This window comes from Pelodiscus sinensis, chromosome 11 (genome assembly GCF_049634645.1).
Source record: "Pelodiscus sinensis isolate JC-2024 chromosome 11, ASM4963464v1, whole genome shotgun sequence".
Taxonomy (NCBI): domain Eukaryota; kingdom Metazoa; phylum Chordata; order Testudines; family Trionychidae; genus Pelodiscus; species Pelodiscus sinensis.
In genome coordinates, this window is record NC_134721.1 from 39,607,807 (window position 1) to 39,633,207 (window position 25,401).

Genomic DNA, 25,401 nt, shown 5'->3' on the forward strand with positions numbered 1-25,401 from the left:
AAGGCTTATTGCTGACATGCTGACATTAGACAAAGCTCTCTTTCATTAACCATGTAACTATGATCTAGAACAGGGCTCCTGAAAACATGAGCACTAGCTGCATGCAGTCCTCAAAGGTTCTATTAAAAATGTAAAGCTTATGACTATTAAAAAACCCATAACGGCAACAATTTCTCTATTTTTTGGTGAAACATTAATACCAGAATCTCCTGCATAGCAGACTATTTGGTGGGCTTTTAGCCTACTTTTTTGAAAACTAGTGCTTCCCTCAAACTTTCTGTAATTGATAAAACTATAGATCTTATTTAAGATGATTTTACCAAATTAAACTTAAAAAAGTAACTAACTTGGCACAAAATGTAAAATTCTAAAAGGAATGTATTAGTTCATTTTTAGTTTCTTGTAAAATATGATAGAGGAGAGAGAATACTACATTTAATTAAAATTTCCACGTAGTTTAAGATGAATATATATCTTACTCTGTACTCAAGATGTTTGTTTTCCTATTATAGCTAATTGAAAACTATTTTTTTCAGATTTAAAAACCAAATATCCAGGAGCATAAAGCCCTGTCCTTTACTAAGTCAGACGTGTTTTACCTTCCCAATTTTTTTGTATATGAGCAGTTCTGACAGGGAAAAAACTCTGTAGATCAAAACAAATCACTGTGAACCAACATAATGAAAGCACCATACTTAAAAAAAATACTATGTTCATTGCAAGATTTAATATATTTTATTGAAAGCCAGATAAACAGAATTGTTTGATTATGTCTCTACTATATTGTTTTGCTCCAAAATAGTTTACAGGGAACACATTCCTTCTTTGAAAGTTGCTTGGGCATGATAGGACCTCTCCATGCTAGTAGGAAAGTTATATTTGTCAATTTTGCCTTGCAGCTGTATTTTTATGACCCTGAGAAAAGTCTGTACAAGCAAATCAGTCAAGAAATTTATTATTATAGTAGGCTAAAGCTGTGTTGTTTTCCCTAGAAGTTATTGCTCAGTAAGTTCAAGAATCTTGTGGAATGTTATTATAAATTGAAATCCATTGTGAAGAGAAAATTAAGTTACTTTTCTTTTTATTACAAATAGCCAAGTATTCTGTCAAAATATATATCTGTAGAACAATGAGCTTACTGTACATTTCATTTACAGTATACAATCCAGAAAATACATGCAGTTTAAAGAACTGCTTATACATTAGCCCTTGGCCACAACAAAGAACTTGGCAGTAATACTACAACTTTAATGGCTATGTGGGGTGAAAATCAACATCTCAATTACATCATCTAACTTCATTATGAAACTGGGATACATACATACATCATTGTACAAGGAATGTTAATTTTTAACTAGAAACTGTCATCATGTTGTAATTCTTGGAAGGGCTCGATCTGCCAATTCTCCACTCCTCTTTACAGCTGTTTCTACTCTCCAGAGCTTTGGCAGTCTTCAGACCTGGTGGGGGGCTTTCGTAAAGAACACAGATAGACCCATCTTCTCCTATTCTATAGGACACCTCAAAGGGGTCAACCCAAAGAGTCAATTCACTGGGTAAGAGCTGGAAGAGTCTCTCATGGCTCAGTCCGATTGTGCCGGCTGCCTTCCCTATCAAGGGGTCCATCTTGTGGTTGATCCGAATGCATCGGTACCCTGAGCCCTTGGAGGGCACCAGGGGAAACCAGTGGTGCTTATAATGGTCTGTGCGAGGGAACAAAGAGAGAGAGACGCGTTACGGCTCGCACGGCGGGGCAGGCCCCAGCACCCCCCCCCCCCCCCCCCAGCGGCACAGGGAGGGATTCCCAGGGGAGCCTAATGCCCGGGGAGTGTCCCAGGCGCCCGAACGAGACCGGTAACGCCGCGGGGCCGAGACACGGACGGGGAGGCGGGGCGGGGCTGCCCGCCTGGGCCGGCTCCGGTCCCCGGGGGGAGGGGCACAGGGCCGCTTCAGGGGCTCCGGACCCCGCCGCTCCCGGCTCGGGCCCCCGCACCTCGCAGCGCCTCCTGCAGCGACTCGCTGAAGCAGCGCAGCTGCTCGTCGCCGAAGCCGCCGGGGGTGCGCAGCAGGCGGGTGATGAAGCCCGCGGCCGTGGAGATCTCCGTCTTCATGGCCCCCGCCCCGCTGTCCGCCTCCTCAGCGCAGGGCTCAGCCGCGGGGCGGTGCGGGACGCGCGGCCGGCCCCGCCACCACTGGTCGCTGCTACAGCGGCCGCGGCGGACGGAGCGGGAGTAAACAGTGAGGGACCGTGTCCGCGGGGCGGGGCCTCTCAGAGCCAATGGCACCGCCCCGCATCCACTGCGTCACAGAGAACTTAGCCCCAAGCCTCACCAACGGCCTCTGCTCCCGGATTGGCTGGGAAGTCGAGGTGGGGCGGTACCCGAGAGCACCTCGCGCTCCTGACTGGACGGACTCAGAAACGCTGTTTGTGTGTCCCTGTGGCAGGAGGGGCTGGAGAGAGAGCGAGCAAAAGACTGTTTAGGGGCGGGGCCAGACTCGCGCTCCGGCAATGGGATTGGCGGGGAATGAGCGGGAGTGGCAGCGAGGGGTGCCAACCCGAAGGCGCTGGTTGGGCAGAGGGGACAGTGCCCGCGGGGAGAGCTCAATCCCCGAATCCGGAGCGCTCTGGCGGCTTCCTCTTGTGCCGCTGCCCGCGGACGGGTGTGACCAGGCCCCTCGAGCCGCTGGGACAGCGGCGGGCTGGGCTTTCCCGCCGAGCGTTGGGGGAGGGGCGGGAGTTGAGAGCCCTTGGGGACGGGACCCTCAGAAGCGTTTCAACAGACGCCTCGCGCGAGCGCGCTAGCGTGGGGGCGGGGCTGTCCGGCCGCTCCGCGCCTGCGCAGGGACAAGGCAGCTGGCGCGAGCCGGGGAGTGCTCGGCTGCGAGGGACCAGCGCGCGGCGCGATGCACCCCAGCGGGCGGGGCCAGAGCAGGGATCGCCCCGTCTCGGGACCCATTCCCAGCCGCTGGCAAACGCACTAGGGCAGAGCCAGTGCTGAGGGGAGAGTTGACAATGGAACAGTTTTTTCCAGAAAAAGGACTTTTGCCCGAGCGGGAGCAGCATAGTTTTTCCGGAAAAGCAGCTGATTTCTTACAGTAAACCTCACTGCTTTTCCGGAAATTCAAGGGGCCAGTGTAGACAGCTCGCAGCTTATTCCGGAAAAGCGACTGCAGCCTTAGTGATTTAAACTGTTCTCCCCAGCTGCTGCGCTAGCAAACCGGCTGGGATGTAATTACGTAATTAACCAAATTTACATTAGCAACTGCCAGTCCGCAGAAAGGTTTCCGTTGACTAGGGAGGTCATGGGGTGCATGGTGGAGAGAGGCTCTCCTCTCCTCCAGAGAGCAGCACGGTCCAGGGGAGGAGGGTTAACTTTTGGCACCCCACTTCAGAAAGGTTGCTGACCCTTGGATTAGGGACACCATTCCTACCTATCCTGGCTAATAGCCATTGACGGATCTATGGTAATGACCACAGTGAATCACAGTTACAGTCATTTTTGGGTTTCCTACCACAAACACTCAAATCAGAATTATGGTGATTGATCTGATTTTTATCTAGAGGTTGGGATGAAAACGATGGACATCTGGTAATGTAGGCAAGGAAAGGCACAGCCTTTCCAAAATAGCCTACTCCAGCCACACAGGAAGGCTGGGGCTGCTGTACAGCAGCCTGCCTTCCTGGTGGCAGGGGAAAGCTGGACCATAGTATGGCAGCCCTGCTCCCCAGTCAGCATGGAGGGCTGGAACAGTGACAGCTCCAGCCCTCCATGTGGCCAGGAAAGATAGAGCTGAGGGTGGGCAGGGCTTGGCTCCGGGAAGGGGGCCCCGGCTGGGCCCTCACCCTCTGCCCATGAAGAAAACAGTGTTTTCATTGTAAGAGAGAAACATCTTGCATCCAACTATTAATCACACCTTAGAAGCACATATTGGGATCAGCTAGAGATGAACCCACAACAATGAGATTTAAGATTTATTTACCATAAAGGTATCTGTTATTTGGTCTGAGAGTAATAAATATGTCCCTGCAATTTGGATTCAAATATCATTTAAAAAGCTTGCCATAGTATTTGTTTAGAAGCATGAGAAAGAATTTTTTTTTAAAAGAGAGAAATTCTAGCAATATTTGGACAGTCAAGCTTGCTTTAGTGTGATATAAACATAAGTAAATTATATTAACTCTTTGAACTAAAGAAGGCCCCCACCGGGAAACATATTTCTAACCTAATTTTACATTTGCAATGTAAATTTTAAAAACCTTTTTAAGCTCACCCTAAATTAATATGAAACAAAAGACAGAACTATGTAGCGCTTTAAAGACTAACAAGATGGTTTATTAGGTGATAAGCTTTCGTGGGCTAGACCCACTTCCTCAGATCAATATGTGGAAGAAAATCGGCACAACTATATATACCAAAGTGATACAATCAAAAAAATGAATGCATGTGAAATTTACAAATCAAATTTTAGAACACAGTGGGGATGAGGGGGGAAGGTTAGTGTCTGTGAGGTAATGACATAGGGGTTATAATAGGGGAAGTTTCTGTGAGGTAATGACATTAGGGCTGGGTCTAGATTGGCATGATATTCCGGAAATGCTTTTAATGGAAAAGCTTTTCGTTAAAAGCATTTTCGGAATAAAGCGTCTAGATTGGCACGGACGCTTTTCCGCAAAAGCACTTTTTGCAGAAAAGCATCCGTGCCAATCTAGACGCGCTTTTCTGCAAAAAAGCCCCGATTCGCGATTGGGGCTTTTTTGCGGAAAACAAATCTGAGCTGTCTACACTGGCCCATTTGCTCAAAAGCTTTGCGCAAAAGGGACTTTTGCCTGAACGGGAGCAGAATAGTATTTTTGCAAGAAGCACTGATTTCTTAGGCTGTGTCTACACTGCACCCCTTTTCCGGATAATTCTATTAACTGCTGTAAAAACAATGAAAAAAACCCCTTTAGCAGGGAAGTCTTCTATAATATATTATCCACAAAATAAATAAGATAAAAATTCTCCTCTTTTCCCGAGGGCATGTCTACACAGCAGTGTTATTAAGTGCGCATCTACACAGCAAGCCATTATTTCAAAATAATGGCAAACTGGAAGGCTTCTTAGTCCAACTCCTATAACCTTCATTTTACGAGGAGTAAGGGAAGTCAAGGAAGAGTGTTCTTCCTTCGACTTCCTGCTGTGTAGAGAAGCCAAAAGCCAAATTAAGCTATTTCGACTTCAACTATGCAATTGATGTAGCTGGTTGCGTAGTTTAATGCAACTTTTGCCCTCCTGTGTAGACATACCCTTGAGAGAAAACATATCCAGTTAGCTTTTCTAGGTTATGACAGGAACAGTACTTTTGGAGCACTGTTAAGTCTGTTAGCTGTACACAATGCAATTCACTACTACATAGTAACTTCTTATTCCATCATAATATACTTATAGCCTATGAAATACCATCTTCTTAAGCATAATTCAGTATTTCATTTATACATCTCACTCTTGTATGGCACAGCAAGAACTGTTGTTATGGAACAGGCGATGGTTACTAGTTTTCACCCATATATAGAGTCAGGGCATACATTAAATAAAGAAAATGTAATTATCTTCTGATATAGGGGCTCAGAGCTCTGATGTCAAAGAATACTTTTCCCCCTTCATTGTCTACAGTAATTTCCTTTTCTTTGGTCTCCTTGCTTCTCACCTTCCGTCTTTGACCCAACAACAAAACTCTACTGTTATAGTCCTCAGCCCCAGCCACTCTGCCATGTTATATCCTTTTTGACTGCCTGTGGTAGCTTACTCTCGCCACGTGTCTATCAAATGTAAGGGTATGTGTTAGCTACCAAATATTGTTGCTAAAACTGCCTTTTGGCAACAAAACAGTGAGAGCGTATATCCTGCAATGCGAAATTTGTTGGGAAAAATGCCCAATATAAGTGACAAAAAACTTTCTTCCTGTCACGGGTTGGGCTACTCCTCAGGCTTACAGCCCTTTCATCATCGGGGTTGGCCGCCCGTGTACCTTCCCCCTACCCTACAGTTCCGCTTTACAGTTGAGTTCGTGGCTCCGCGGGTAGCGCACTAAGTCCTAAGCTTGTCGATAAGGTGCCTCTTGCTGTGAGGCGGGAGGAGCACTCAGGCCCACCCCCCACTCCGGGTCCCGACGCAGGACCCTTAAAGGCAGCGGCACTTTAGCGCAGCCTGGTTGGTGGGGCGTTCCTCGAAACTCACCAACCCTCGGGGTTCGTTCCCCGTCTTGGGTAACTTCCTCCTCCTCCTCCGGGCTTTGGCTTGCTCCCAAACAGTCGGTGGTTGTCCCGTCTGTCTCGTGGTCTGCCGGCTTTGTCCAGAGCACCCTCCTTTTCCCCTCTTCCATTCCGCTGTCCTCTCCCCTCTCCTGCCTACTCCGGGTACCTTTTGACCGGCCTGCTCCTCCTGACCCCCTCCCTGGGGCGTGGGTTGATGACATCAGCCGCGGGGAAACCCCCGCCAGTGACGTCTTGGCCCCTGGCTGCCCTGGTACATTCTGGGCATGCGTGCCGAGACGCAGCCTGTACCCAGCGGCGTCCCTGGGGCCCGTCTCCTCCTGCTGCCATGACATGCAGGGGAGTGCGGGGTGCCATGTGCTTCTCCGCAGTGGAGCCCGGCACCCCATCACACTTCCCTATAAGAGACTTTTTTCTTTTTCCCTCCCTTTATTGTCAACAAAGAGCCAGTCTAGATACTGCTGTTTCTTTTGTTGTCAGAACTGGCTTTCGCCAGTATCCCACAATGCCTGCCCTGATAGCTCTGCTCAGTGTTTTGATCTCTGCTGCCTTGCATGCATGCACCTGTCCATTTTCAAAGCTCAAGGAAATGTCTGGCTGCTGAGCACACTGCTCGGTTTGGGGAACAAACAAAGAGCAAATCATTGGACTACTGTTCTGCTCTGCACTAGGAGCACACAAGTAGAGGGATAGATCGTTGCACCGCTTTGACACTCCTCAGCACAGAGAGCTCTCAGAGTTACTCATGCTGCTGTTCTTCCCAAGGTGAGTGGTGCTGGGGGCTGCCCCGTATGCCTCAGCTGAAGCCAGCCCGTGGTGAGGCTGTCCCTACTGGGGCAGCCTCACCATGACCCTGGTTCCAGACAAGGCCGGCAGGGCTGCATAGTTGGTGGCTGCCTTGTGTCTTTTCCGTTGCAGGTGGCGCGTTTGGGACCAGGGAGCGGAGCCTTCGTAGCCATGAGCATCCCAGCCTTTATCAATATTACCAAGGAGAATCAGGTTAGAGCCCCCAGGAAGCCGCACTGGGTGTCCTTGATTTCTGTCCCTCGTCCAGCAGAGCTTGGCTTCCCCCATGGGGTCTCCCCTGCCAGCTCCAGCTAGGGTTACCAGATGGCTTAAAAAAAATAGTGGACACACTGATCTCAGATGGGGTGGGGGGGACCGGCCAGGAGGGGAACGGGGCTGGCCGGGAGGAGGTCCGGGGAGAGGGGAACTGGCTGGCGGGAAGCAGGGCTGGCCAGGAGGGGGTTGGAAAGAGTGAGGCTGGCCGGGGGAGAACCGGCCAGTGGGGAGCAGGGCTGGCCGGGAGGGGAAGCGGGGGGAGAGAACTGGCTGGCGGAGAATCGACTGACCCGGGCGCTGCCCGTCCTTCCCACGGTCTCGGCGAAGCACTAGTGAGTCCGGCCCCTGGGATTCCATCCTGCCTCAGTTCCGACCACTCCCCTCCTGCGCATGTAGTTGCGTATTGCCTGGCTGGTAGACACCCTCACACAGTGTGAGCGTGTTTACTAGCCAGGCAGTATGCAACTACATATTCAGAGGGGTAGCCGTGTTAGTCTGAATCTGCAAAAGCGATGAGGAGTCCTGTGGCACCTTATAGACTAACTGAAGTGTAGGAGCATAAGCTTTCGTGGGCAAAGACCCACTTCGTCAGATGCATGTAGTGGAAATTTCTACATGCATCTGACGAAGTGGGTCTTTGCCCACGAAAGCTTATGCTCCTACACTTCAGTTAGTCTATAAGGTGCCACAGGACTCCTCATCGCAACTACATATTGATACTCATAATAATAAAACTAACTTAATTAGAAAATACCAGACATTTATGTCTGGTATTTTCTTAATTTGTTTCCCGGACAGAACCCTCAAATACTGGACTGTCCAGGTCAAAACCAGACACCTGGCATCCCTAGCTCCAGCCTGCCCTACATACCACCATACCCACTTCCCAATGACCCAGGATGCTGCAGCTGCCAGCGCCGGTTGGAGTTGTGCGTGGGGAGCTGGGCTCCCTGACAAACCAGCAGGTGTCAGGAGGCTAGTAGTGCCCAGTTGCCAGGTGGGTGCCATGAGACAGAGATGCGCATGGGCTGTGTTACCTTGTGTCTGTAGGCCCTGACTGTTAACAGCCTGGGGAGGAACTCTCAAACCACCAGTAACATGCAACCGCCCCTGTCACTTGTGCCACAGACACAGCCAATCCTGTGCATGTGTTGGGGGATGGGCTGTTGCCAGGCCTGGCAGGGGTGGGTTCTCTTTTCGGACGCAGAAGAGTCGTTCACTGCAGGAGAGCTGTGCGGAGCTCAACTCCGCAACCTTAGAGTAGCTGTAACGGAGGCAGCAGTGCTCAGCTGTCAGCTGGGAGGCACTGCAGGGCTAGGTAGGGGGGCAGGGTAGGCACTGGAGGCTCTGGGGGTGGGTCTAGTGCTGGGGAGCTCTGAGGGTGGGTGCCTCTAAGAGGTGGGGAACTGGCACTGAGGAGCCCTGGGGGAGGGGCTAGTAGTAGCGGGGCTTTGGGGGCAAGGCTGGCACTGGGGGGTTCTGGGAATAGGGCTAATATTGGGAACTGGGGGAAGCTCTGGGGGAGTTGGTTTCAGTGGGGCTCTGGAAACAGGAGGCTGGCACTGGGGGCCTGGTGGGGGTGCTCTAATGGGTGGGGGCTGGCACTGGGGGGCTCTGAGAGCAGGAGGCTGACTGGCACTGGGGAGCATTGGGTGCTGGGGTCAGTAGCTGGTGCTGGGGAGTAGTAGAGGGCTGGGGGGCTCTAGGGGTCAGGGCTGGCACTGGGGGACTTTGTAGGCCGGGGCTTTTGGTGGACCAGTAACATTTTATTTGTATATTTGCAACCATTGATGTAAGACATACCCTAAACGCCTGATCCTCACATTTTCAAGGCTCTACATCAGGCCTGCACAACATTTGGCCCACAGGGACTCACTGTGCAGCCGATGACCAGGGCCGGATTAAGGGGCAAGCTAGCCGGGCAGGTGCCTGGGGCGCCAACCTATGGAGGTGCTAAAATACCCCAGCACCCAGAGTCACTCCGCCATGCGGCGTGTGCCTGCTGCACTGCTGCATGAACGGGACTCCCAATCCCGGGTCTCCCCTGCTTGCCGCGGGGGGCAGAGAGGCTGGGAGTGCATTGGGGCTAGGTTTTAGTGTGTTTCTGGGGGCATCCAATGCCACGACTAGTAGGGTCAGGGTTAGTCTGAGCAGCTGTGGGTACAGCAAATTATTTAGGCTAATCTAAATATGGCACACACAGGAGTGGGGATACACTTTTGTTTGGGAGTGGAAGGGCTGGTCTGAACATTAGCTCTTCATATAAGTAACAAAAGGCTTTGAGAACTGGCTCAGTGGGAGCAAAGAGGAATGAAGCAGAAATTGGCTATTCTGGTGCAAACTTGCACAAGAGAGCCCTAGGGCAAAGGCTTGTCTCCAGCTCACTGGTGACTAACCTCCATAGACACTTTCTGCAAGTCTCACTGGTTACATGGTGGAACTGGGAGCATTTCAGAAAACCCTATGGCTATGTCTACACTGGTGCGTTCTCACACAAAAACTCTTTCGTGAAAGAGTTCTTCTGCAAAAATGCTTTTGCTACGTCTAGACTGGCATGATTTTCCGCAAATGCTTTTCCGCAAGAGCGTCTAGATTGGCAAGGACGCTTTTCCGCAAAAACAGCTGCACAAAAGGTCTTATTCCTGAGCGGGTGCGTCAGAGCTCTGGCGCAGGAAGCCCTGATTTCACACATTAAAACGCCAGTTTACTTGCGCAAGAACTTGCACCCAGTGTAGACAGGCAGCAAGTTTTTGCGCGAGATCGTGCCGTGTAGACACAGCCCGCCATTGAGGTCCTGGGTTTCAGTCTCTTTCCAAGCAGCTTAAATGTGGCCTCCAGGACCTTGCTGTTCCTTGCCTAGGCCGTGATGTCACACGCCATTACATAATTTGGGAAGGCTTTGAGGCCACGCTGCGGGGGGCTTTGTGCCGCCTGCTGGCTCCAGCCCCGTCACCCAGCGGGCTCCAGACTCCGCAGCTGGCCCCGAGTCCGGTAGCAAAGGAAGCCTGCGGTTCTAGGCCTTATCGCGAGCGCGTGGCCAATAACTGACAAGCTTACACAGCTGGCCAATCGCTGAGACTCTTACATCCAGCCCCTCCCCGCCCCTGTCTAGCTGATCCTTCCGGGCTGCCGTAGCGAGTGACGCCGGCTGGATACTGATGCTCTGATTGGGCGGCGCTGGCGGGAGGGCCTGAGAAGGCAGAGGTGGCGCGCGGGGTAACGGATCCTCCTGCCTCCCCGCGGGGCGCTGCGCTGCCCCGGTCGGGGCCGCCCGAGGTCGGTGCGGGCCGGAACCGAGCGCGCAGGCACGTCGGGCACCGAGCAAAGCTCCTCTCGCCGGGCCCGCGTCCCGCCGTGCCGGGGGGAGCCGCTGTAGGCGCGCCCTAGTGGGGGGCCTTGAGTCCAGCGCCCCGGGCCTGTGGGGGCGTCGGGCCGGCCTGTGTCTCTGTGGCGCGCCTCGCGTCGGAGCGGCTCCGCCGGGTCATGCAGCGGCCGGAGGCCGGGTTTGCTCCGCGCCCTGGGCGCGAGTAGAAGCGGCGCGTGTGTGCTGACCGGTGGCTTGTGGATTTCTCCCCGCGTGGCGCTTTACCTGCGCGCGGGGCTTTGTGTAGCCCAGCTGAGCGGAGCCGTGCGCCTCCCTGCCCCGCAGCCGGACTAAGGCGGCCACCCCCCTGGAACACTTTAACCTCGCGAGCCGCCTGCTCCCTCACACCTCCCCTTTTCTCCTCCTCCCCCCTCCGTTCAGGGGCTGGTGCTGGCTCCTTCCTGGAATGGATCTGCCGCATGGGTCTGCCTTAGCTGCCGCTGCCCTGTCCCACTACCAGCGATTGTGATCAACCGGGAGACCCCAGGATCAACAAGCTGATGGCACTCAACTAGTTGGTGGCCACTGGTGTATGGGTACTTGCTTACTTTCTTGACAGTTGCCCCCTTTGAATTCATCTGTGGTGTCTTGTAATCTGTAAGATCAGAGTAATAAACACATTGTTGCTTTTCTAACCGAGAGGGAATAAAATAAAATTGTAATGATGTTATCAGAATTTTTGCTGTTATAAATGTTAGCAATTTTGACAGTGCTGTAGACCAGTGATCTCCAGCCTTTTTAAGCACAAGATTACTTTTTTGAATTTAAGTGTAATCCAGGATCTATCTCAAACCCAAATACCCTTGCCCTGCCTCCTTCTCCAGGGCTCTGCCCACTTCATCTTCCCTCCCTCCATCCTTCCTCCTTTTCAACAGGTACAGGCAGAGGGTTGGGGTTCAGGCTCTGATCTTGGCTTGAGAGATTTGAAATGTTAAGTGATTTGAAGTTGCTCTGAGCTGAGCCTGGGGCACAGAGATGAGGGTGCAGCAGGTGGTTCTGGGTACAGACTCTGTAAGGGAGTTTGGGTCTAGGAGGGCTTGGGGCTAGAGCAGGGGCTTGACGTGCAAGAGGGAGTCTATGACTGGGACGGGTTCAGGATGCAAGCTCCAGTTGGACACTCACAAGTGATGCAGTGAGGCTAAGGCAGGTTCACCCCTGCCCTGGCCCTGCACCACTCTCAAAAGCAGCCAGCAAACCCCATCCCAAGTCCTGTTGTGCCCCCCCCCCCTCCATTCTGTGGAGTTAGAATACAGGGTAGGAGTGGGGGCACCCTGACATCAGTGCCCCTTCTCTGCCCTGCTCAGCAAGGGGTGGGGGAGAAACAAGGGCAAGAGGTGCGTGGCAGTGGGAGGAGGGGCAGCTGAAGTGCCAGCATCTGATAGCTTCTTGGCTAAACCAGTAAAGATCACCTGTCAGGCTCCAAGATCTACCAGTAGATCCCGATCTACTGGTTGGTGACCAGTCCTCTAGACTCTAATACAACTTCAAAAAATGTTTTCCCCTTTTTAAGTGTACTCTAACAGTTTTAGGTTTGTGTGACTTAAACAAGGAGATCCTAGAATCTGAGATCATAATGTGTGCTTCTCTTGGAAAACATGAAATACATAATTTCAAGGCATGTATTCTTATGTAGGGATGGAAAGAACACGGGCACATCTCCTTTTTTGTCCTCCTCTAGAACAGTTTTTGAAAAGGTATTTTGTAGGGATGTCACCGTGTAAACGACTATACATTTAACTGATAAGCCTGGGCTTATTGGTTAATCCTGTCAACTGCAGGCATTCTGGGGCAGGCAGGAGCCAGCTTCCCCTGAGCACTGCTCCACGGAGCTGCCTGTGCCCTTCCCCCCCCCACCCCACTGCTGCCTGTATGTGGCAGTAGGACAGGGTAGGCTGCCGCGAGCGCACTGGCTGCTGGTCCCACCCCTGGAGACTATTGAATAGTTGTTTAACTGCTGAAACTTGATGTTTTAACATGACTATTCAGTTACACGCTATCTAACATCACTAGCGTTTTGCCCTTTCAATTCATAGATCTGCTCCTCTTGGAGTCCTGTTGTTATATTTCTATGGTCTTAAATAATATTCTGTAGAATGACATTTTTCTCATGGCTGTAAAAAAACCTACAGTTGTTTCTTTCATTCTTTTCTGTTACCACGAAGCTTTGATTTAAATGATCCAAAGCCCGTTTGAAATGGATAGGAAGCTCTGGAGTTCACATGTCCTCTTTTCCAGTCAGTTAGTGAGGGAGTGCATTAGAGACTCTTGAACCCTGATCATTGTGTGCTAGCACATGTTTCTTCAGAGGTTCAATTGTTTGTATTTTGTAGAATATATTTGATTTGGAAAAAGATTCTTTGAGGATTAAAATGCTTTATTTTGTTTCACAGGTTAAATTTTTCTGCACAATGTCGATAAACTCATTATTTGCGAATAAGAAGAGAAATAGCTCCATATTATATGGTGTGGACCAGGCACAGAGTATGGCTTCATCTTCTGTTTATCGAGAATCCACTAGTCGAGGATGTATTGGGAACCATGGAGATGGCTTTCCACCAAACAAGCGTTACAAAGGTTTTGAGTCCAAGTCCAAACAAACAGAACATTATTTTGGAGACAATGATGACTTTACAGCTGATGACTTGGAAGAAATAGACATAATTGCCTCACAGGCTTTATCACAAGATCTAGATTCAAATAGCATCCAGAAACCCGAGCAGAATTCCAGACCGTTGTTATCTCCGAGTAACGCTAATCAAAAGTCTGTGAATATTGAACTATGGAGTGTTCCCTCTAGTGCTGAAAAAAGAAGGAAAGACCAGTTCGGTATGTGTATTCTGGAATAGGGGAGTATAGCTGGGGATTTGAATGGCTTAGTGCCTCCTTATGCTCCAGATCTGAGGTTTGAAATGCTAAACTTCCTAGAAAAATGTATAAAATAATTAACTTTTTTGACTAGATTATCTAAGCTCAACCCAAAAGTAAATTTCATTGTTGCTGAAATGTTCACTTAGGTTCTTGACGCTATCTTGAATTACTAGGATTATTTGAAAAAATGTTTTAATTATCAGGCAAATCTTAGCTTCTGGATAACTTAACCATCAACATTCAGAGTTGGTATGTACATCTGACAACATGTCTTAAAGAACAAGTTATAGAATTTGCCATATAGTATAACTACGTGTCATAAAATAGCATTAAGTAAGAAGTAGCCAGAAGTTGTGCTCCAAGTATATGAAAGTGATCATTTGGAAAGATCATACTTTGAAATGACAGTAATCTATCTTTTTTTACGTGTGTGGTGCCTTATCTTAAGAATGTAAACTAATTAGCAAGCTTTAACTTAGTGTCACAATGCCTTTGAATCGCATGCAGATGATTAAACTGAGGCACAATGAAGTGAAGTAGCTTGCTTGAGGACAAGCTGTGGGCAGAAATGGAATTAGAAAGCAGGAGATCTGGCTTCCCAGACATCAATTCTAACTACTAGGCTACATATGTGGTTGTGTAATATCTGTCATACTTATAAGTGACTTTTAAACTTCCCCTTAGGAGAGAAGGGAAGGTGACCTGTTCATAATATCATATAACTATCTTGAGTCTTCTAAATGAGTGGGATCCTCTACTCCTTGTAAATGCTGATCAGTAACTTTTGTTTTCACCAAAAAAAAAAAAAAAAAATCTGTTATGTGCACCACTATTTTATAACCTTTGTATTAATGAGAATCTATTGGTGGTCTGAGCATTGATTACAAAATACCTCACTTCCCTAGAACATCCCTTTTAAATCCTAGCCAGGTTTAAATGAGCTCTGAATCCTTTCAGAGTAGGTAAACTGAATTTTGTGTGACTCTGTTATGTCTGAAGTTTTTCAGATAAGAATATTCCTGACTCTTCAGCCAGCATGTGGAAGGTCCCATAGCATTTTTGTGAGTAGAAGTTTGCCTGTGTCCTGACCAAAATATTCTCTCTTACTGATATTTTCCCCCCTCCCAGACAGTATGCTGAATGTGCCATTTGTCTGGTGGCTATATTTCATTGGTGCTATTTGCATAGTTATATAGCACCTTTAAAAATGTACTCTAGTATGAGTGCCCACCAATTGAATCCTATTAAGCTGTAATGGAAAAAAGAGCATGTGTTTTAATTTTTTAGGAGTCTAGCCTTAACCGATCAATGTTTGAAGTTATAAAAGCTAAATAGATCCTTAACTCTGAGGCTTCTGTTTTGTGGGCAAAATCCGGTGGTGGTGCATGGAGCTACAGGTTGAATCTCTCTATTATGGCATTCACTGGTTTAGCAATATCTGTGGTCTGGCATGATTTATTTAGCTGGATGTCCACTTACCATGAGTGTGGCCAAGTTTCCTGTGGCCCCTAAAGTTTGTTTACAGCTGCCAGTCCTGACTCTGTGCTCTAATTTACTCCTAAATGTATAAGAACCCAGTAAGCAGTGAAAGTGTTGGTAATGCTGCTAGACAATATTGGTCTCCTGTTTGGCAACTTCTCTGGTTCCTCACTGGTAAGGTCCCCAGGGTGCTGAACTAGAGAGGTTCAGTCTGTACTCTAAAATTCAGAGCTCAGACTTATTCCAGTTTAAAATTAGCTGGGTGGGCATTTGACAATACTTGGTTTTCTGAGCTTTTTGCTTACCTGTGATAACGTGTGTGCTTAAAGGACACTTTAAGGTACGTCTACGCTGCATGAGGTATCTTTAAATAGGTACTCCGCATCTCATTATCTCCGTGTGGTTTTTGAGATAATGGGCATGCTGTTTCAGCATCCATGAGGGTTAAGGGATGTCTCAAAATAGATGTCACATTATTTTGAAAGTTGGTGCTGTGTACATGAGCCAAATTTTGAAATAAGATATGCAATTTGCATAGCGCAAATTGCATATTTTATTTCGAGTTTAGGGTATTGTGTAGACGCATCCTTAAATTTGGCTTAAAATCTGTGGTGTGTGTGAAAATGGGATAAGAGGAAAAGAATCTTCTACAAACTTAAGACAAATAGAAGTGCCTACTGAATTGTTATTCATGCAGGCTACGTCTAGACTACATCCCTTTTTTGTAAAAGGGATGTAAATTAGACGTATCGCAATTGCTCATGAAGCGGGGATTTAAATATTTCCTGCTTCATTAGCATAAAAATGGCTGCCGCTTTTTTTTCCTGCACGGAGCTTTGTTGGGAAAAATTGCCAGTCTAGACACGGATCTTTCGGAAAAATAAAGCCTTTTCCAAAAGATCCCTTATCTCTCTATGAAATAAGGGATCTTTTGGAAAAGGCTTTATTTTCACAAGATCAGCATCTAGACTGGTGCTTTTTTCTGTCAAAGCTCCGTGCGGGGGGGGGGGGGGGGGGGGGGAAGCGGCAGCCATTTTTATGCTAATGAAGCGGGGGAGATTTAAATCCATGCTTCATTAGCAATTGCGATACGTCTAATTTACATCCCTTTTACGAAAAAGGGATGTAGTGTAGACATAGCCGCAGTGTTTAATTGGTACCCGGGAGCAGCCCCTCTCCCGGCCACAGGCAGAAGGCTGCTCCAGCTTCACTGGTCCCCTTCCCCAGGCTCGGCAGGGGGCAGCCCTTGTCTGCCCCCCATTAGCTAGTGAAAAACTACTTTTAACCAGTTAACCAATTAAACAAGATTTTACATCCCCATGCAAAAATATTAATACTCCGTTTTTAATTTGTTGTATACCTTTAAACAGCATTGATAAAAATTGAAGAAATGCTTTAAAATCTGTTATGGTTTCCCACAATTGTTAAAACTTAGGTACGAGGTCAGACAATTATTTAATGATAGTAGATGACGACATTTCAGTAATTAAACCCTTATAACGGTTAAAACACAAACTGTCAACATCACCTGTCAAACTATTAAAAACTTGATATGCTTAAATCAAACTCAGTTCCCAAACATTTTTTCCCTTTCCCTGTCTATATCCTGATTTTTGCAAATATATTCATTGGTTTGCATGTGTATGGTGAAAGTGATATTTACTGACGTTTATAATAATATTTTATTTGTAAGTATAAATATATGATGAATAATATTTGAAATATGATTAACTTCTTACGTTTCAAAGTGGACTTAATATCTGTTTCCTGTTTTCACCAGGAAATGGCACTGAAGATATTAGAGTTAAAGACACATTTGGATTTGAAGTACTGCAAGTACAACACGAAGAAGTTAAGCAAAAGGTTAATTTTATCTCCCCCCTTTTCCCCCGCCCCACAATTCTCTTGGTGTACGACTTGCTATGGCCATTTTTTGTGGCTGTTTTAGTTGACTTTTGGCTTAGGTCCAGCTGAAGGTATCTTTAATCACCTGGGTTTTGTGATATCTGGATCTGTAGATGGCCAGTCTGTTTAACAAACAAGTCAGCTTACTCCTTGGGCGAAGAGCTCTTGGCCAAATTGTGACTTCTGTTTTTGGCTGTATTGAATTCATAGTGTCAGTGATATAAATCCACACTTTGTTAAAGGCATGTTCTGTTTACAGCTGAAAGAAATACAGGATGAAATCCTTGTAAAAAATGGAGAAATTAAAATTTTGCGGGATTCAATGCTGCAGATGGAGTGCACTATGGAAGAACAGAGAAAATCATACATTCTGCTGGAAAAGGAAAAAGAGCAGATACTAAGTGAAAAAGAAAAGGAGTTCTCCAAAAAGGTAGTTTGGGTTTGTGTGTTTTGCCATTCATGTTAGTAATTTTTGAGACCGCTATTGTAAATATTTGCCCCGGTAGAAAGCTCTGTATGCAGTTTGGCTAAAGAAGCCTGGCTAAATAAAACCTTTTTGGTCTCTAGGCAGTTTATCCACAATATATATTGTTAAATATTCTCACCAAGACCACTTATCAATGTGAACCTTTATTATTCCAAATCTGACCTTATGCTAACTGCTGCTACCAGTATGGGTCAGGCTAAATAGGAATTGGAGTTATTGCTAAGCCCATTTTTGAAACGTTTGTTTCTTTGCTTATTCTCCTATCTGTATTAGTGTTAAAACTTAAATGAATTGTCCTGCACCATTAGTGTTAGTTTTTATATACACTAATTTAGGAAACATTTTAACTCTTTCTAAGTTAAAATGATTATTCCTGATCTGAGTTCAAGTCATGGACCAAAGGTTAACAAATTTACACTGGATGTCCCAATTATTGAAGATATTTAAGAACATAGATCATCCTGACAGGAGTTTAAATAAGTATATTTAATTCTGCCACAGCCATGGGAAGGAGGGAGGCAGGAGGTGGAATGGACCAGATGATGTCGATCTTCCTGCCAACCCTCTATTTCTATGTTACTCTTCCAGTTTAGTGCAAAATTCCTCACTTGCATCCCTTTTTCAGTTACAGTCATTGCAGTCAGAGTTGCAGTTTAAAGATGCTGAAATGAATGAATTGAGAGCAAAACTTGAGAACTGTGAAAGAACTAAGCCTGTTACTCCATCAATTACAAATGCCAGGTACCAAATAGATTTGGAATACAGAAAATTCAAATGTGAATTATTTCATGTATGGAACAACGAGTAGTTCTGTAGCACCTTTATAGATTAGCATATACTTATACTTGTATATCATGGTGTTGAGTATCAGGGGGTAGCTGTGTTAGTCTGAATCTGCCCATAAAAGCTTATGCTCCAATGCTTTGGTTAGTCTATAAGGTGCCACAGGACTCCTCGCCGCTTTCACCTAGCGTGGTGTCCTGTTCCTCTTTTTGGGGGGTTTGTTTTTTGTTTTATTTGTTCTGCCCCACTTGTCACTAGTCACAGACATTTGTAGACTGGGTTTTTAAAGTTGTTGGTTGGGTTGATTTTTTTGTTAAATTGAGGGCTGGACCAGTAGCCAAATGTTTTACTTCTTGGAACTGATTGAGTAGATACTCTAATTTGAATGCTGTGCGCTCATACAGCACAAACATTGAGACAGTGGTTCCATAGCCAGAAGCACAGAAAAAGATGCTCTCCTGCTCCACTGTGCCTGTTTACAATTTTTTTTCCTTGTTGACCTGCAGTAAGCTGACCCTTTCCCCCACCAAATAAGTTTGACTTGTGCAGCCAACATCTGCATTTTGCATGGCCTGAAAAGCTATGTTTATTTTCAGATGGATCATATCCTAGCTAGTTAAGTGATTCAAGTGTAAATGTGGTACTAACAATACTACAGATACTGGTGAAAAGGTAGTATATATGTGTGTTTATGAGATCATAGAAGTTATTTCACAAAGCTGTTAAACATTTCAAAATGTGAATGTGAATGTTGTTCTTGGAGTAATTAGTGTGTAATGCAGTATCTTTGACACACCAGAATTATTGGATACTTTTAAATGTGTATTTTTAAAAAAAGTCTGATGCTTCTTAACATTCAAAAAAGAGCACAGTGAAAATAGTACTTTATCCAAGCTTTTGATCTAATCTTTTAGCCCTAAGAAGCATCTCTCGGGAACTGCAAAATTGAAAGGATGTTCTTCCAGTCTAAGAAGATCTTTCCCTACAAAAGAGACTTTCAGCGCTGACATGTGTGTTAAAGTGTGTTCTGCGGCAAACCTGCCTGCTGAGACCTCTTTCAACAAGGAGGGTAAGGTGCTGTTTTTATAATATCCAAAATGTAGCTAGATGTAAAACTTTGAATTTATTGTTTTCGCTTGTGTTTGTCCTGTCTTGTGTGTGTCTGAACAGTTAGTAGGGTTTGCCTTCAGTTACCACAGCACTATGCTCTTGCTTTACACTCTCTTCTCCTTTGCAGTTACTTGTATTAATACCCTATAGCTGATATTTTGCTTTAACCCTCATGTACAGTCTCTGGACCATGTCAACTATGAAACTTCTGTTTGCAGTAATAGTTCTATGCAATATGAATACATGCATTTCAAAATAGAAGTGACTGTTTTCTGGTCTAGGTGTTTTAGCTTTTTAAAAAAAACACACTTTCTGTTTCTTGCCAACAAAAGCAAGTTCTTGAATAGTTACCTTATTTAACATATCTGTGTCTGTCTCAATTTTTTTGAATTACTACCACTTGTCATTCAATACCCTGATCTTTCCTTTCAAAAAGGAAAGGAAGTATGTATTCTATTTATTTACTCTCCATTGAAGGATTTGAAAGTCTTTTTACACAATTACTACTTCTACATGGATTTTGGGGGATTAAATACCATTTAATAAAATTATTTGTTTCAGTTGCTGAACACAGGAAGAGTATGTGACTATTGGAGGACCTGACTTTGAGAGCACAAGTAAGAGCAAAAGTTGAATTAAGCTACGCAACTTCACCTATGTCAATTGCGTAGCTGAAGTTGAAACAGCTTAATTCAATTTTTGGTGCTGTCTACACAGCAGGAAGTTGAAGAAAGAACACTGTTCCTTGTGAAATAAGGTTACAGGAGTCAGAGTAAGAAGTCCTCCAGCTTGACATTATTTCAAAATAATGGCTTGCTGTATAGACACGCTCTTTGTTACATTCTTCCGAAATAACACTGCTGTATAGACATACCCTGAAACACCTCACTGTGCAAGATTCTCTCCAATGAAATAAAGTGAAATTACAGGTTGAACCTCTCCAGTCTGGCACTCCGGCCCACAACATCTGTGGTCTAGCATGATTTTAGTTAGCTGGATGTCCACTTACCATGGTTGTGGCCAAGTTTCCCATGGCCCCATAAAGTTTACTTATAGTCACCGGTCCTGATTCTCTGTGCTGTTAATTCTAATTTACCCCTAAATGTCTAAGAGCGCAGTAAGCAGTAGAAGTGTTCATTATGCTGCTAGGCAAATTTCTCATGGTTTGGCAAGTTCTTTGTTTCAGTGTCGGTTAGGTCCCGAGGATGCCAGACTATAGAGGTTCAACCTGTATTCATTGGACTCTTTGTGAGCAAGGTTTGCAGGATCAGGTCCTGAACAATGACTAAACCTTTGTCTCTTTTGGAAGGTTGTTAGTATGGTAAAAGTCTGCCAAAAGGGGGGGATAATAGCTCACCTATCTCTTAAAAAGAAACACTTTCAAATGATGCAGATAAGTAATGAATGCTTGAAAAGGCAATTTGAAGCTGGGAAGGCAAAGAATTGAATATGGGGGTGTGAAGTGAAGTAATGCATGCATGGTAGAGTGAGAGTCAGGTTAATGCTAGGAAATGATAACGCTCAAACATGCCAACGGCCAAACTAATCTTCATAGGAACAACTGAATCAGAGCATTTGTCCATCTAGTCCAGTATCCTGTCTCCAACAACTACCAGTACCAGCTACTTTAGAAAAGTACAAGAAACTTATTGTACTTTCTTCTAAAGTACAATAGCAAAAGTATAAATACTTACACATCCATTTCAAAGTACTGGGTTTTTAGCAATTACTATGACAACACTCAATATTTTCACATATAAATGGCCAATACCCTTTTTTAATCTAGCTAAGGTTTTTGTCTCAATTGTAACTCTGGGCAGTGAGTTTGAGTTGCCACTGGTTATATAGTAAAGCACTTTGATATCCTCAAGTTGAAAGAACTATGAATGTGTTAAGTATTGTTGAGGACTGCCTCTGAATATATTGACTGTCTGCTAACTTAAAACAAAATCATTGTAGAATAGTGATGCTGAACTAAAATCCTAGACTATAGAACAAAGACCATCTTTTTCTGTTGACTTTTCTCACCCTCTAATGCAGAAGGATGAATTAATGCTGCTACATCTGCATTAACTCTTGATGCTTTGTTTGGCACACTTCTTTGCCTTAATTCAGATCATTCATAATAACTTTTCTCCACATGCCTATTTAATGCTTTCACAACTGCTATTTGTTTGAATATGCATTTTGATTATACAGTATTGCATATATAAGGAGCTGTTTTGACTATTTGCATCATTGTACCTTTTTGTTTCAGGCCGTAAGGCCCCCTGTCTTGAAACTGAACTTGTGAAGCAAGATGTGATGAAGAGCAATGTGTTTCACAGTGGTGTTCTAAGACAAAACACTCAAGGTAACCCCATTCTCTTAATTCAGAAATGAGATCACTTCCGAGTCTGGTACCACCTAAGACAGTGGTTCCCAAACTTTTTGGCATCACGCCCTCTTTTTGATTTTTTTTTTTTTTTTTAGAAACCCTTCTTTTCTGGCTCCCCCCCCCCGCAGCAAAACTTGTTGAGCAAGAAAAAAAAGGGACTGACGAGGGCCAAAAAACAAAAATAGCAAGGGATTGACTGGGGGGGTCGTTTGGGAACCCATGACCTAAGAGCGATGGGGTATGTTTCTATTAAGCAACATTATTCTTATTAGCTAGACAGTTACAATGTTGTTGTTCAAAAAGATGATGATGATGGGATAATTCTTCCATTGCTTTCACTATTGATGGGAATCTTAAATTAGAACTTGTAGGGAGATATTGTTCTATATTGATATAACCTTCCTCAAAAAACCTTCACATTGGCATAGATATGGAAAGATATGGGTTGAAGAATTTCAGTGGTTGCCTTTTTCTTTGACTCCAATTGATTCTGTGCTTGCTTTTCACTGTAAGCAGATGTAGAAAAGAGGAGAATGTTGATGGGGGAGGATGGAAGTAATACAAATACATTAGTAAGACTATAGCAGCATCTCTAAGCTTTCAAAACTAGGAAGCTACCAGTACACAATCCTTATTCTCAGGGCAGGGTCATATGATACCTGTTAACACCTAGTATGGCTCTCGAATATTTGTCCTGAGGATCAAATGAGTAACTAGATAAAATAGGTCTTTGGTTAAGGAATTTTACTAAATTGAGATGCAATAGAGCAGTGGTTCCCAATATGGCGCCCATGGGCGCCATGGCGCTCGTGGGAGCATTTGTGTGCGCCCGCCAAGTACTCGAAGCTAGCCTGGCCCCGGACACATGGCGCATGCGCTGTGCCAGAGCTGGCCTCGGGCGCATGCGCTGTGCCAGAGCCGGCCTCGGGCGCATGGCGCACGGTGAGTGCCGGCCCCGGCAGCATGGCGAAGTGGCCGCCCGTGCTCTGGGTGCGTGGCGCATGGGGTGCTCCGGCCCCGGGCACGTGGCTATGTGGGGGGGTGCTGACCCCAGGTGCACGGCTATGTGTGTGTGTGGGGGGGTGCTGACCCCAGGAGTGCGGCGAAGTGGCCGCCCGCGCTCTGGGCACGCAGCGCATGGGGAGCGCTGGCCCCGGGCGCGCGGCTATGAGGGGCACCGGCCCCAGGCACATGGCTAATGGAGGTGTGGCATATATGTGGCCCCGCCCCGTGGTGTGCGAGTGTCCCCGCCCTCTGGTGCCCGGCCCCCTGGCGCCGTCAAATGGTTGGGGACCACTGCAATAGAGAATCTATAGATATGGTGATAACTATTGACATAAAACATTTTAATTCATGTTTGGAGACTTAATTGTGGTAAAATTATTTTAGACTTTTAAATTCAAATTTTTGTTAGATGTATCCTGAATACAGTATATTGTGACGTTTAGTTTCCTTGTCTTGGAGTCTGTTTCATGTTCCAATGAATAGAAAGAACATCCTAAGGGTTTTGTATATCTTTGCAGGTTCTATCTTACTAAATGCACTGATGAAACAGCCTATTGTTCGTGGCTCATTATTAGGACTCTGTCATCTTCTTAGTAGTAATTCTGAAGTACTACCTGGGTCGGTCTTGCAGCCTAGCTTTTTCAACACGTAAGTTTTAATATTACCAGGTTTTTATAGTTAATAGGGCTGTTAAGTAACACACATTAATGCCTGCGATTAATGCAAGGCAGAATTAATGTGTTAAAATTAACACATGTTAATCGCAGGCATTTCACACGGTGTTTCAAAGTGGCAGTGCAAGCGGAGCCTGGGATCAGCTGGAGTCCCCACCCAACCCTGAGCTCTGTGCAGCATCGCCCTTTGAAACACCCCCATGGCAGCATTTCAAAGAGGCAGCGCTGCACAGCTGATCCCAAGCTCCCGCGATGTTGCCCCTTTCAAACACTACAGTGGCATTTCAAAGGGTAGCGCAACGCAGAGCCTGGGGTCAGCTGGAGTAGTCTTATTATTTAACAGCACGATCAATCGTGATTAATTTTTTAAATTGTTCTACAGCCCTAATAGTTAACAATTTTTGTTGAGAGATAAATTGTGCTCTTTACTGGGAGTACATTTATAGTATATATAAAGTTTGGTTTTTTTAAATATGAATGTGGTGCAAAATCCTAAGTGCATAGGCCTTGCAGCATGTTTTACAAGATTGTTTTGCTCCTTTCTGTTTAATTGCTTTTTTCACTTGATGTGTCAAAATTATTTGTCTTTTGTTATAGGATAATTAAGCCAAAGGAACACACAGGATTGTCTCACCAAAAATGTTTGCTCACAATCTCTAGATATTGCTGTGATATTTGTGGTGCTTTGTACTTTGCAAATGTTTTCCTTGATTAAATTATTCAGATGTCTTCTTGTCAAATAATACTTCTAAGCAATATAGCTTGTAATGGAGGTAATGATCTTAAAAGCTGCCTTTGCATTGCAACTGGCAAAGCAGTTATATAAATTCTAAAATCTTAATACTATAACTGGATACCATGTAAGTACTTGATTATTAGGTCCCTACCAAATTGGCAGCCATGAAAAACATGTCACAGACTGTGAACGTAAAAATGGCCATACTGGGTGAGACCAAAGGTCCATTTAGCCTCGTATCCTGTCTTACGACAGTGGCCAATGCTAGGGGCCCACAGAGGGAATGAACGGGACAGGGAATTATCAAGTGATCTCACCCCTGCCATCCATGCCCGGCTTCGGACAAACAGAGACTAGAGACATCATCGCTATCCAGTCAACTAAATGTCCCACTGAGATTTGAACTCAGAACCCTGGATTCAAAGTCCAGAGGCCTCACTATGGAGCAAGGCACTGAAATCTGGTCTCCCCCAGTGAAATCTATGTGTGTTTATCCTATACTCTACAAGAGTTTTACAGGGGAGACCACTGTTTCTTAAATTGTGGGTCCTGACCTAAAAGAATTGCAAGGGGGTTGCAAGGTCATTTTAAAGGTTGTTATATTACTTCTGCACTGCCTTCAGAACTGGTCAGCCAGAGAGCAGGCACCGGCCAGGTGCCCAGCTCTGAAGTCAGCATTCCACCTGCAGCAGTACAGAATTAAGGGTGGCCATGCCCTACCATGTTACCTTCACTTCTGTGCTGTTTCCTTAAGGGCTGGGTGGATGCAGAATAGCAGCTGCTGATGCAGGTCCCAGCTCTGCTGGAAGCAGCACAGAAATAAGGATGGCAATATCCTACCATGCCATCCTTCCAGCTATTGGCAATAGCCCTGCCTTCAGAGTGGGGCTCTGAGCCAGCAGCCACTGCAGCAGCAGCACAGAAATAAGGGTAGCAATACTGCAATCCCCCCTCCTCCACAATAACACTGCACACACACACACCAACTTCTTTTTGGGGCCAGGATCCCTCTAATTACAACACTATAAAACTGCAGATGTTATAAGAGATCATTTAATTTCACCATCAGAAATTTCCTTAAATGGATCACCAGTTTGACAAGGCCCTGATGGTGGCCTAAACATTTCCAACTTTAAAGGATCTACAGTAATTCTTATCATAAAATGTTAGAACTGGACCTCGATAGATCATCAAGTCCAGACCCCTGCCCTCACGGCAGGACCATCCTTGATAGATGTCTATCCAATCTGCTCCTAAATATCTCTAGTGATGGAGATTTCACAACCTCCCTAGGGAAT

At 45.8% G+C, this 25,401-nt stretch overlaps 2 protein-coding genes across 3 annotated transcripts in view; one reads left to right on the plus strand and one right to left on the minus strand.

Moving 5' to 3' along the window:
- Window positions 1-712: 712 nt before the first annotated feature.
- Window positions 713-2,266, minus strand: LOC142830959 (protein BTG1-like). Its single transcript, XM_075939344.1, has 2 exons — window positions 1,994-2,266; window positions 713-1,703 (listed from the first exon to the last, which is right to left on the minus strand). Exons 1-2 carry the CDS (start codon window positions 2,109-2,111, stop codon window positions 1,351-1,353), a joined length of 471 nt encoding a protein of 156 aa, XP_075795459.1. The 5' UTR covers window positions 2,112-2,266; the 3' UTR covers window positions 713-1,350.
- An 8,992-nt stretch (window positions 2,267-11,258) lies between these two features.
- The window catches only part of ATRIP (ATR interacting protein), a 37,825-nt gene continuing 23,682 nt past the window's right edge, over window positions 11,259-25,401 (plus strand). The window contains exons 1-7 of one of the 2 annotated variants that reach the window (XM_075939346.1): window positions 11,259-13,505; window positions 16,807-16,889; window positions 17,191-17,361; window positions 18,044-18,159; window positions 19,116-19,270; window positions 21,569-21,664; window positions 23,212-23,341. In XM_075939346.1, the coding sequence (XP_075795461.1) occupies window positions 13,049-13,505; window positions 16,807-16,889; window positions 17,191-17,361; window positions 18,044-18,159; window positions 19,116-19,270; window positions 21,569-21,664; window positions 23,212-23,341 (1,208 nt within the window). In that variant the 5' untranslated portion in view covers window positions 11,259-13,048. The remainder of the gene's footprint in view (window positions 13,506-16,806; window positions 16,890-17,190; window positions 17,362-18,043; window positions 18,160-19,115; window positions 19,271-21,568; window positions 21,665-23,211; window positions 23,342-25,401) is intronic. The other variant, XM_075939345.1, reaches the window with a different exon arrangement.

Bases quoted from the DNA above. Each gene is read 5' to 3' on its own strand.
- LOC142830959 (XM_075939344.1), bottom strand. From the start codon at position 2,111: ATGAAGACGGAGATCTCCACGGCCGCGGGCTTCATCACCCGCCTGCTG. The intron at 1,704-1,993 runs GTGCGGGGGCCC...TCCCTCGCACAG, and splicing joins GCTGCAGGAGGCGCTGCGAG to ACCATTATAAGCACCACTGG.